This window comes from Heteronotia binoei, chromosome 8 (genome assembly GCF_032191835.1).
Source record: "Heteronotia binoei isolate CCM8104 ecotype False Entrance Well chromosome 8, APGP_CSIRO_Hbin_v1, whole genome shotgun sequence".
NCBI classification, from domain to species: Eukaryota; Metazoa; Chordata; class Lepidosauria; order Squamata; family Gekkonidae; genus Heteronotia; species Heteronotia binoei.
This window is the reverse complement of record NC_083230.1, coordinates 130,756,438-130,768,841: the sequence shown is the minus strand read 5'-3', so window position 1 is coordinate 130,768,841 and position 12,404 is coordinate 130,756,438. Positions and strand designations below refer to the sequence as shown.

The 12,404-nt window shown below is 46.5% G+C and overlaps 1 protein-coding gene across 1 annotated transcript; it reads left to right on the top strand.

Moving 5' to 3' along the window:
* The first annotated feature begins 388 nt into the window (after window positions 1-388).
* Window positions 389-1,366, top strand: LOC132575823 (olfactory receptor 5AR1-like). Its single transcript, XM_060244511.1, has one exon. It carries the CDS (start codon window positions 389-391, stop codon window positions 1,364-1,366), a length of 978 nt encoding a protein of 325 aa, XP_060100494.1.
* The last annotated feature ends 11,038 nt before the right edge of the window (window positions 1,367-12,404 follow it).

The window sequence follows — 12,404 nt, the reverse complement described above, 5'->3', positions numbered from 1 at the left end:
AGAGAAAGAAGTACTTTTCTCCCTTTCTTACAATGCAAGAACTCGTGGGCATTCGATGAAATTGCTGAGCAGACAGGTTAAAATGGATAAAAGGAAGTACTTCTTCACCCAAAGGGTGATTAACATGTGGAATTCACTGCCACAGGAGGTGGTGGCGGCCACAAGTATAGCCACCTTCAAGAGGGGTTTAGATAAAAATATGGAACACAGGTCCATCAGTGGCTATTAGCCACAGTGTGTGTGTATATATAAAAATTTTTGCCACTGTGTGACACAGAGTGTTGGACTGGATGGGCCGTTGGCCTGATCCAACATGGCTTCTCTTATGTTCTTATGTCTTCTCTCAGTTGTTCTTTTTTCCTTCTTACAGGTGACTCCTGAACTCTCAATGGGAGAGAAGAACAAGACACGAGTGGTAGAGTTTGTCTTTCTGGGTTTCTCTGGCATTCCAGATGGCCACATCTACCTCTTCCTGCCATTCCTAGTCATTTACTTGGTCACTGTACTGGGAAACCTCATTATATTTACTCTGATTCAGCTGGATTCCAGCCTCCGGACCCCCATGTATTACTTCCTCAGCCATCTCTCCTTCCTAGATATCTGCATCTCCTCCGTCACGGTCCCCAAGATCCTGGTGAACTTCTTGCGCCAGGAAGAAACCATCACCTACCATCAATGCATGGCCCAGATGTTCTTCTTACTCTCTTTCTCAGGAGCTGAGGCTGCCATATTAGCTGTCATGGCCTATGACCGCTATGCTGCCATCTGCAAGCCTTTGCATTACTCCCGCCTCATGAGCCCCAAGGTGTGCACCATCCTAGCCTTGGCCACTTGGATCTGGGGCACCCTAGACTCCGCTCTCCATACAGCGCTCAGCACCAAATTGTCCTTTTGTGGAGTCAACCAGATTCACCACATCTACTGTGATCTGCCCCCACTAATGGAAATTGCTTGCAACGATGCACGCATCAATGAACTTGTCATCCATATCACAAGCCTTTTTGTGGGTGGGGGACCCTTCTTCTTCATCATTCTCTCCTATGGCTTCATCCTGTCCTCCATCTTGAAGATCCGTTCCACCAACACCAAGCGCAAAGCCTTTTCCACCTGTGCTTCTCATGTCACTGTTGTCATCATTTATTTTGGAAATGCATTGGTTAACTATGACCGTCCAAGCGCTGGTTATTCCTTAGAGATTGACACTCTGGTCTCAACCATGTTCTGTATAATCCCCCCTATGGTCAACCCCCTCATCTACAGTCTCCGGAACAAGGACGTGAGAGAGGCCTTCCGGAAGGTTCTAGAAAGCCAGGGGAAGCTGAAACATCAAGATACGATGAATTACGGCACCAGAGATTCCCTTTAGAGCTACTAACTGTGGAACAATATGGACTCGGTTGGTTGGTTGGTTGGTTTTTGCTGTAGTGGACACGTTGAGACAGTCAGAAAGACACAGGTTCAACCGGCGAAGTAAAACAAATGAAACAGGGTAATGGAACATGAGTAGTGGGGAATCAAACCCCGTTCTCCCAGATAAGAGAGCGCTGGCTGACCCAAGGCCATTCCAGCAGCTGCAAGTGGAGGAGTGGGGAATCCAACCCGGTTCTCCCAGATAAGAGAGCTATGGCTGATCCAAGGCCATTCCAGCAGGTGCAAGTGGAGGAGTGGGGAACCAAACTCGGTTCTCTCAGATAAGAGAGCTCTGACTGACCCAAGGCCATTCCAGCAGGTGCAAGCGGAGGAGTGGGGAACCAAACTCGGTTCTCCCAGATAAGAGAGCTCTGGCTGACCCAAGGCCATTCCAGCAGCTGCAAGTGGAGGAGTGGGGAATCAAGCCCGGTTCTCCCAGATAAGAGAGCGCTGGCTGACCCAAGGCCATTCCAGCAGCTGCAAGTGGAGGAGTGGGGAATCCAACCCGGTTCTCCCAGATAAGAGAGCTATGGCTGATCCAAGGCCATTCCAGCAGGTGCAAGTGGAGGAGTGGGGAACCAAACTCGGTTCTCTCAGATAAGAGAGCTCTGACTGACCCAAGGCCATTCCAGCAGGTGCAAGCGGAGGAGTGGGGAACCAAACTCGGTTCTCCCAGATAAGAGAGCTCTGGCTGACCCAAGGCCATTCCAGCACGTGCAAGTGGAGGAGTGGGGAATCAAACCCGGTTCTCCCAGATAAAAGAGCTATGGCTGACCCAAGGCCATTCCAGCAGCTGCAAGTGGAGGAGTGGGGAATCAAACCCGGTTCTCTCAGATAAGAGAGCTCTGACTGACTCAAGGCCATTCCAGCAGCTGCAGGTGGAGGAGTGGGGAATCAAACCCAGTTCTCCCAGATAAGAGTCGGCACACTTAACCACTACACAAAACTGGCTCTTTTACCAGGTAGTCCCCCATGGCATGCTCTCTCTTGGCACCCAACCACACCCCCACCACCACTTCTTGGTCCAGCAAGGGCTAAATTGGTGGGCAGAAAACAATTTTCTACAATGAAGTCACTTGAGTAAAGGAATATTTCCTTTTTTTCCATCCAATATTTCCTTTGGTTCAGGGGCTGTGGCTCAATGGTGGAGCATCTGCTTGGCATGCAGAAGGTCCCACGTTCAACCCCTGGCAGCTCTAGTTGGAAAAACCAGGTAGGAGGTGATGGGAAAGACCTCTCTGCCGGAGACCCTGGGGAGTCGCTTCCAGTCTGAGTAGACAAGACTGACTTTGAAGGACCAATGATGTGATATAGTATAAGGCAGCTTCGTGTGAATCTGCTTCCCATCTACTTCCCAATTTCTAGTGTTACGGGAGACAAAGATTATCTTTATCCTCTTTGTCTCTTTCATTGTTGCTGTCAAATCAAAGCCTATCCCATGCAATTATAATCGGTATAGCAGGGCTGGGGGCTTGGGAGATAATCAATAATTAAATATGCAAAACCTTGCTGCTAAGGAAAGGGAAGTTGGCCTCTCCCCTGCGTAGCCCCCACTTCCAACCAGGAATTGAAGAGTGAACTGGGGGATTTCACATGTGGTGGACTTGTGAAAAAGCGAAAAAGTTTTGGCAGATGATACAACAAGAAATTTCTAAAATTTTGGGATACGACTTTAAGAAAGTTGCAAAGACCTTTCTGCTGGGATTACAAATGGAAAAATTTCCAAAAGAAGATAGAACTCTAATTTGGTATTTGCTCTCAGCTGCTAGGACATTGTATGCGCAGTTGTGGAAGCAAGAAAAAATACCAGAGAAATGGGATTGGATTGTGAAAGTTTTATCGTGGAGTGAGATGGACAAATTAACAAGAACTTTAAGAGACTATGATTTGGATGTGTTTAAAAAGGAGTGGAACAAATTTAGAGGACATGTAGAGAAAGAGTGGAATGTAAAAAGACATTGGACAATTTTTTTAATATGAATATGAGAAAAGAAAGATATTGAACTTTGATTGGTTAAGGGTACCTTTATAACAGAACTTAAGTATATAACCTCGGCGGGCGTCTAGTAACGGAGGGAGGGGGGATTGGAAGATATCATATGGGTTAGAGATAGTAATGATATAATTAGATTTTGTTACCATATGTTATCAATAAAATTGTTTAAAACCAAGAGTGAACCGGGGGGAAAAGAGGAACTTGGCTTGCTGAGTAGCAGCTAGCGAAAAGAGGAACTGGAACCAACTACTTTTGCTGGCATAAGCGTTTAGAAAGACGTCTCAAGAGTCTCAAGTTAAAAGTGCAAAACAGCAGAAGCATGTTTATGATAGCAGATTTTGAGTAAGATGCTGGTGGTCAAAATACCATGTATGCTTCCCTTATGACGCTTATGATGATGTACAGGAAAGGGGTTGGTCGTTTACTGTAATGATCTTGCAAGCAATTATTTGGTGTATAAAACCTGCAACCTTGTTTTGATCAGGGCTCCCAGATAATCCAGGATGCTGGGAAACCATGCATGTAAAATAAACTCTTGCTATCAAAGATTTCAGGTTTTCACGGCTGGTAACATCATTAGGGTTTGTAGAATCTTTTGGGATCAAGTGCCGTGTTCTACTGGAGAAAGTTTTCCTTCCAGACGTTTCGTTCTCAGCTTATTTATTTATTTATTTATTTGGGATTTATATCCCGCCCTTCCCACGAATGGCTCAGGGCAGCTTCCAACAATTAATCAAACTTAAAATTAAACAATTTCAAATATAAAACAGTTAAATAGTTAAACAGTTAAAAACATTAAAACAGAGTAATTCAGTAATTCAGTAATTGGAGTATAAAACCTGCAACCTTGTTTTGATCAGGGCTCCCAGATAATCCAAGACACTGGGAAACCATGCATGTAAAATAAACTCTTGCTATCAAAGATTTCAGGTTTTCACGGAGAACATCCTCAGTGGCGTTGCAGCCGGAGCAGGTGCTCAGACCTTCTTGGCTGCTGAAGCCCAAGGAAGCCCCACCAAACAATGGGCACATCCACAAACCAATTGCCCTTTCATCACACCCCCTCCAGCCTACAAATAGCAGCTCTCCAGCAGCCCTGGCCCCACTCAATGCACAGCAGCCAAGAAGGTCTGAGCGCCTGCTCCGGCTGCAACGCCACTGAGGATGTTCTCCGCAGCTGAGAACAAAACGTCTGGAAGGAAAACTTTCTCCAGTAGAACACGGCACTTGATCCCGAAAGATTCTACAAACCCTAATAAACTCTTCCTGTTTTCCTTGTCTTTGGCCTTTTCCACTAAACAGCCTGATTTTGCTGCTACGTTGGCAATCGCTCCTTAGTCTTGTAATGACACATGCTAGAATGAAAGTAAGGAGCTATTGCCAATGATAATTGTGACGCACGGGTTCCAATCATATTGCAGCCAGGATGAAGAGTAATGGAAACATGGAATAGCCTAGGATTCATGTCGCTGCAATTATTTGCCTAGATGTATGGTGAAGTCCTCAAGTGCGTTGAATGAAGCTAGCCATTTGCACAATGGAGAAGTTTCATTTCCGATAGAAAGTCGCATCGGCTGAGCCTAGAGAACGCACACGCGGACATTATTGGGACTGTCTCTTTAAGAAGCATCTTTACACGACGAGCATTGTATTTTTAATGATTGTACTATGAAATTGTTGCTTTGAAGGTAGTACTAAGCAGTTGTTTGAAATAAATAAGAAGTAGAGCCCCGTGGCGCAGAGTGGTAAAGCTGCAGTACTGCAGTCGGAACCCTCTGCTCACGACCTGAGTTCGATCCCAGCAGAAGCTGGTTCAGGTAGCCGGCTCCAGGTTGACTCAGCCTTCCCTCCTTCTGAGGTTGGTCAAAGGAGTCCCCAGCTTGCTGGGGGGAAAGTGTAGATGACTGGGGAAGGCAATAGCAAACCACCCTGTAAAAAGTCGGCTGTGAAAACGTTGTGAAAGCAACGTCACCCCAGAGTCGGAAACGACTGGTGCTTGCACAGGGGACGACCTTCACCTTTTTAAGTATTCATCTGCAAGTATTTATGTGCAGCTTTTTTGTAAGAGTGTTTCAACCCAACTGGAGATTGGCAACCCTACTTCTTACTAGGACCAGCCAAACTGCACAGAAAAGAAATTCAAGCCATGGAGTAGCTTGGAGGGAGAAAGCTGAGGACAAAATCACTAGTCCAGCCCACAGCAGGTTGACAAGTTCTGGAAGTGCCTCTGGGTATAAATTATATTTCTCTCCCCTGATGATGTGAGACACGACTCAGACAAATCCCCTGAGCTTCCAGCCGCTGCACTTCATTCCCTGAAGGCCTCTAATCCAGGACCGTCCCCAAAGGACCCTCGTCCAGGAATAGAATTTGGCTCTCCCAGCAGCACCAGTTTTGTATACCTCTGTCTGCTCCAGGGCATCAGAGACTTCACGCTGGCTAAGGAGAGAGGCTTTGGAGACCCAGGGTAGGTTCCACATCTTGGGGCTACCATGCAGTAACATCGTGGAAGCTTTGGCCTAAACTGCTCTCATCTGGTAAACAGGATGAGCAGGGACCAAAAGCCCAGAGAAAGAGGAGGAGGAAACCTACCATCACTTGTCATCCATGTGCAAAGGTGAGCAGCTTTGGGGGGCCAGGCTATTTCCAGGTGTCCGACAACCCCCCTGACAACATGCTGGCAGGAGAAGGGCTGCGTTCTCCAGCCCCTTGGCTGCCAAAACAGCCACTCCAGGTGAGCCTTGCAGAACTACGGTTTGTTCAGATTTTGAAACTGTTCAGTAGAGTGGAATGGAGGCCACATACATTTTTCCTAAGATAACAGGATATACCAAGAGCAAAGGACGGCAGTTTGTGTTTTTGCTGCTTTGACAGCTTAAATTAATGCAATCAAGGTAGTGCCTCAACAAAATGACAGCAATATTGGGGAGGGATGGTGGCTCAGTGGTAGAGCATCTGCTTGGTAAGCAGAAGGTCCCAGGTTCAATCCCCAGGATCTCCAACTCAAAAGGGTCCAGGTAAAGAGGCGTGAAAAACCTCAGCTTCAGACCCTGGAGAGCCGCTGCCAGTCTGAGTAGACAAGACTGACTTTGATGGACTAAAGTTCTGATTCAGTATAAGGCAGCTTCATATATGTTCAATATGACATTATCATTTACTAATAATGCCATTCTGCTTTCCATTTCATCTGCCCCAGCTGGGGCGGGGGGGGGGGGCGGACATACAATGATTACTTATTCACTATGGCCGTTTTCCCACTCACGTTTTACTGGCGCCACGACCATCCTGACGCCGGCGAATCTGCCTGGATTTCGCATCAGAAGCTCCGGCGCTCCCAGAAGCGCCGGCTACTTCCGTCGCTAAGCCAGCGCAAACGGAAATCGCAAAGATGCAGGAAAACGTTTGCGCTGGCTTAGCGACGGAAAGCGCCGGCGCTTCTGGGAGCGCCGGAGCTTCTGTTGCGAAATCCAGGCAGATTCGCCGGCGTCAGGATGGTCGTGGTGCCAGTAAAACGTGAGTGGGAAAACGGCCTATGCTTTGCCAACTTTTATTGCAGTGTCGAACTGCAATTTAAAAAGGCCAACGCTAAATTGGGGATTATTAGGTCCAAGCGGGCAGCCGTGTTGGTCTGAAGCAGTTGAACAAAGCAGGAGTCAAGTGGCACCATTAAGACCAACCCATTTTTATTTAGAACGTCAGCTTTCATGTGCTCTTCAGCACCCTTCATCAGACGAGGAATCCAGCACAGTGAGCAAAGCCCTACAGAGCTGAGCAGAGGCATACAGAGCTGGTAGACAGTGGCTGTGTATACATACCAGCTCTGTATGGCTCTGCTCAGCTCTGTAGGGCTTTGCTCACTGTGCTGGATTCCTCGTCCGATGAAGTGGGCTTAAGAGCACATGAAAGCTGACGTTCTAAATAAAAATTGGGGATTATTAGGAAGGGAATTGAAAATAAATCAGCCAGTATCATAACGGCCCTGCATAAATCGATGGTGCGGTCTCATTTGGAGTACTGTGTGCAATTCTGGTCGCCACACCTCAAAAAAGATATTGTAGCACTGGAAAAAGTGCAGAAAAGGGCAACTAGAATGATTCAAGGATTGGAACAATTTCACTGCAAAGAAGGATTGAAGCACTTGGGGCTCTTTAGCTTGGAGAAACGTTGACTGCAGGGTGACAGAGCAGGAGTGGCCAAGGGTAGCTCTCCAGATGTTTTTTTGCCTACAACTCCCATCAGCCCCAGCCATCGGCCATGCTGGCTGAGGCTGATGGGAGTTGTAGGCAAAAACATCTGGACAGCTACCGTGGGCCACCCCTGCTTTACAGGATTATGCAGGGCTGTGGGGTGGCCAGAGGTCAGAGTAGAATCCGGTACACTTCCATCCAGATATGGAGACATGGGCCAGTCATCTTCTCTCAGCCTGACCTACCTAACATGGTTGTAGTGGGGATGAAATGAAGGAGAGGAGAACACGCGTTACTGACTCTAAACTCTTATGAGGAAGAGTGGGGCAAGATGTGCCAGTCAGTTAGGCAGAGATAATCTGCAAAATCCATCTAGGGGCCATGTATAAGGATATCTTCGAAAGGGACAGAATCCCTAGGATTACCTCACAAACAAACAAAGCAAGAGACGATGTTCCTTCTAAGTCAGGGGTCCACAACCCCTGGTCCATGGCCTGTAAGCAACTGGGCTGTGAGTTGTATAATTATTTCATTATATATTACAACGTAAGAAGAAGACAACATTGGCTTTAAAACCCGCCCTCCACTCTGAATCTCAGAGCGGTCACAATTTCCTTTACTTTCCTCCCCCACAATAGACACCCTATGAGGTGGGTGGGGCTCAGAGAGCTCTGACAGAAGCTGTCCTTTCAAGGACAACTCCTACGATTGCTATGGCTGACCCATGGCCATTCCAGAAGCTGCAAGTGGAGGAGTAGGGAATCAAACCTGGTTCTCCCAGAAAAGAGAGCTATGGCTGATCCAAGGTCATTCCAGCAGCTGCAAGTGGAGGAGGGGGGAATCCAACCCAGTTCTCCCAGATTAGAGAGCTCTGGCTGATCCAAGGTCATTCCAGCAGCTGCAAGTGGAGGAGGGGGGAATCAAACCCAGTTCTCCCAGATAAGAGAGCTCTGGCTGACCCAAGGACATTTTAGCAGCTGCAAGTGGAGGAGTGGGGAATCAAACCCGGTTCTCCCAGTTAAGAGAGCTATGGCTGACCCAAGGCCATTCCAGCAGCTGCAAGTGGAGGAGGGGGGAATCAAACCCGGTTTTCCCAGAGAAGAGTCCACACACTTAGCCATTACAGCAAATTAACATAAATGCAGCACGCAATTGTATCATCCTGAAACTGTCATGCCCCCTCCCCCAAGAAAATAATTGTCTTCCACAAAACCGGTCCCTGATGCCAAAAGGGTTGGTGACTGCCGCTCTAAGCTGCCGAGTCTTGTGAGCAAAAATGCTGCTTTGTGAGCTCCTGGCATTAAAGTTGTGAGCAACTGCACCAATTAGTATGCAATGGGGTCCTCCTTCCTGAGCTAAGACAAAAATATGTGAGCAGGAGGCTAAAAATCTGTGAGCTGGCTCACGGTGACTCAGCTTAGAGGGAACACTGGTGGGGGCTGGTCCCCCTTTCAAACAGTGAATGACCCAATACAGAAAGGAGAATCATTTGAGGAGAAACCCGTAAAAATCTCAGGACTCAAAGAGGGGAGGGATCAACCAATTCAAAGGAAGCTGCTTGTTGTGGAAAGCTGGGTAGGTCTGAAGCAGCAGAACAAAGTCAGAGTCCAGGGGCCCCTTTCAGACCAACAAAGTTGTATTCCGGAGTAACTTATTGTATATATGCACAGAAAAGCTTATCCCCAGAATAACACTTTGTTGGTCTTCAAGTTACCACTGGACATAGACTTTGTTCAAAAGAAGCAGAGAGATCCAAGGTGGGGAGAACAAGGACATAAGAACATAAGAGAAGCCATGTTGGATCAGGCCAACGGCCCATCAAGTCCAACACTCTGTGTCACACAGTGGCAAAAAAATTTATATACACACATACACTGTGGCTAATAGCCACTGATGGACCTCTGCTCCATATTTTTATCTAAACCCCTCTTGAAGCTGGCTATACTTGTGGCCGCCACCACCTCCTGTGGCAGTGAATTCCACATGTTAATCACCCTTTGGGTGAAGAAGTACTTCCTTTTATCCGTTTTAACCTTTCTGCTCAGCAATTTCATCGAATGCCCACGAGTTCTTGTATTGTGAGAAAGGGAGAAAAGTACTTCTTTCTCTATTTTCTCCATCCCATGAATTATCTTGTAAACCTCTATCATGTCACCCCGCAGTCGACGTTTCTCCAAGCTAAAGAGTCCCAAGCGTTTCAACCTTTCTTCATAGGGAAAGTGCTCCAGCCCTTTAATCATTCTAGTTGCCCTTCTCTGGACTTTCTCCAATGCTATAATATCCTTTTTGAGGTGCGGTGACCAGAACTGCACACAGTACTCCAAATGAGACCGCACCATCGATTTATACAGGGGCATTATGAAACTGGCTGATTTGTTTTCAATTCCCTTCCTAATAATTCCCAGCATGGCGTTGGCCTTTTTTATTGCAGACGCACACTGTCTTGACATTTTCAGTGAGTTATCTACCACGACCCCAAGATCTCTCTCTTGGTCAGTCTCTGCCAGTTCACACCCCATCAGCTTGTATTTGTAGCTGGGATTCTTGGCCCCAATGTGCATTACTTTGCACTTGGCCACATTGAACCGCATCTGCACGTTGACGCCCACTCACCCAGCCTCAACAGATCCCTTTGGAGTTCCTCACAATATAATTCCTCACAATATAATTCCTCACGTATAAGAACATAAGAGAAGCCATGTTGGATCAGGCCAATGGCCCATCCAGTCCAACACTCTGTCACACAGTGGCCAAATACGCACATATATATACACACTGTGGCTAATAGCCACTGATGGACCTCTGCTCCATATTTTTATCTATCCCCCTCTTGAAGCTGGCTATGCTTGTAGCTGCTACCACCACCTGTGGCAGTGAATCCCACATTTTAATCACCATTTGGGTGAAGAAGTGCCTCCTTTTATCCGTTCTAACCCGACTGCTCAGCAATTTCATCGAATGCCCACGAGTTCTTGTATTGTGAGAAAGGGAGAAAAGTACTTCTTTCTCTAACTTCTCCATCCCATGCATAATCTTGAAAACCTCTATCTAGTCACCCTGCAGTTGACGTTTCTCCAAGCTAAAGAGCCCCAAGCGTTTTAACCTTTCTTCATAGGGAAAGTGTTCCAAACCTTTAATCATTCTAGTTGCTCTTTTCTACACTTTTTCCAATGCTATAATATCCTTTTTGAGGTGCGGTGACCAGAATTGCACACAGTATTCCAAATGAGACTGCACCATCAATTTATACAGGGGCATTATGATACTGGATGATTTGTTTTCAATTCCCTTCCTAATAATTCCCAGCATGGCGTTGGCCTTTCTTATTGCAATCGCATACTGTCTTGACATTTTCAGTGAGTTATCTACCATGACACCAAGATCTCTCTCTTGGTCAGTCTCTGCCAGTTCACACCCCATCAACTTGTATTTGTAGCTGGGATTCTTGACCCCAATGTGCATTACTTTGCACTTGGCCACACTGAACCTCATCTGCCACGTTGACGCCACTCACCCAGCCTCAACAGGTCGCTTTGGAGTTCCTCACAATCCTCTCTGGTTCTTACCACCCTGAACAATTTAGTGTCATCCGCAAACTTGGCCAATTCACTGCTTACTCTCAACTCCAAATCATTTATGAACAAGTTAAAGAGCATGGGACCCAGTACTGAACCCTGCGGCACTCCACTGTGAAGACTGCCCATTTATACTCACTCTCTGCTTCCTATTACTCAGCCAGTTTTTGATCCACAAGAGGACCTGTCCTTTTACTCCATGACTCTCGAGCTTACTAAGGAGCCTTTGATGAGGAACTTTATCAAAAGCTTTCTCGAAGTCAAGGTAAACAATATCGATCGGGTGTTCTTTGTCCACATGTTTGTTCACCCCCTCAAAGAACTGAAGCAGGTTAGTGAGGCAAGATCTTACAGAACCGATGCTGAGTCTTCCTCAATAACTCATGTTCATCAATGTGCCTATTCAGTCTGTCCTTGATAATGGTTTCTACCAACTTTCCCGGTATTGAAGTCAGACTGACTGGCCTGTAGTTTCCTGGAACTCCCCTGGAACCCTTTTTAAATATGGGAATGACATTTGCTACCTTCCAGTCCTCAGGAACGGAGGCAGATTTCAATGAAGGATTACATATTTTTGTCAGAAGATCCACAAGTTCAACTTTGAGTTCTTTCAGAACTCTTGGATTTATGCCATCCGGACCTGATGACTTATTAGTTTTTAATTCGTCTATCAGTTGTAGGATCTCCTCTCTTGTCACCTCAATCTGACTCAGGTCTTTCAACAACCCTTCCAATATAAGTGGTTCTGGAGCAGGCAAACACTTCTCATCTTCCAAAGTGAAGATGGAGGCAAAAAATGCATTCAGCTTCTCAGCCATTTCCCTATCCTTCTTCAGTAATCCTTTGACCCCTTGGTCATCCAAGGGCCACTGCCTCCCTGGCTGGTTTCCTGCTTTTTATTGTTGGTCTTTATGTTTTTTGCAATATGCTCCTCGTAGTCCCTTTTTGCCTGCCTGATCACTGTCAAGCATTCAGGTTCAATGACGAGTCGAGTTTGAAACAAAGACTACGTTTATTGATAGACCGATACTTTGGCCGAAGCCATTTCTGGAGAAAAATGAAACCGTTACACAGATACAATACTTTTAAGTCCTACTTCAAAAGGATTCCTAAGGAGGGGGGGATAGGAGACGAGCATTTACACACATAGTGTCAAAACTATTCACATTCTCAGGGCGCTATCTGAGCACCGACCTTGCCCGGTGCAGATGGCTAGTACTCCCTTTAGATGTTCCC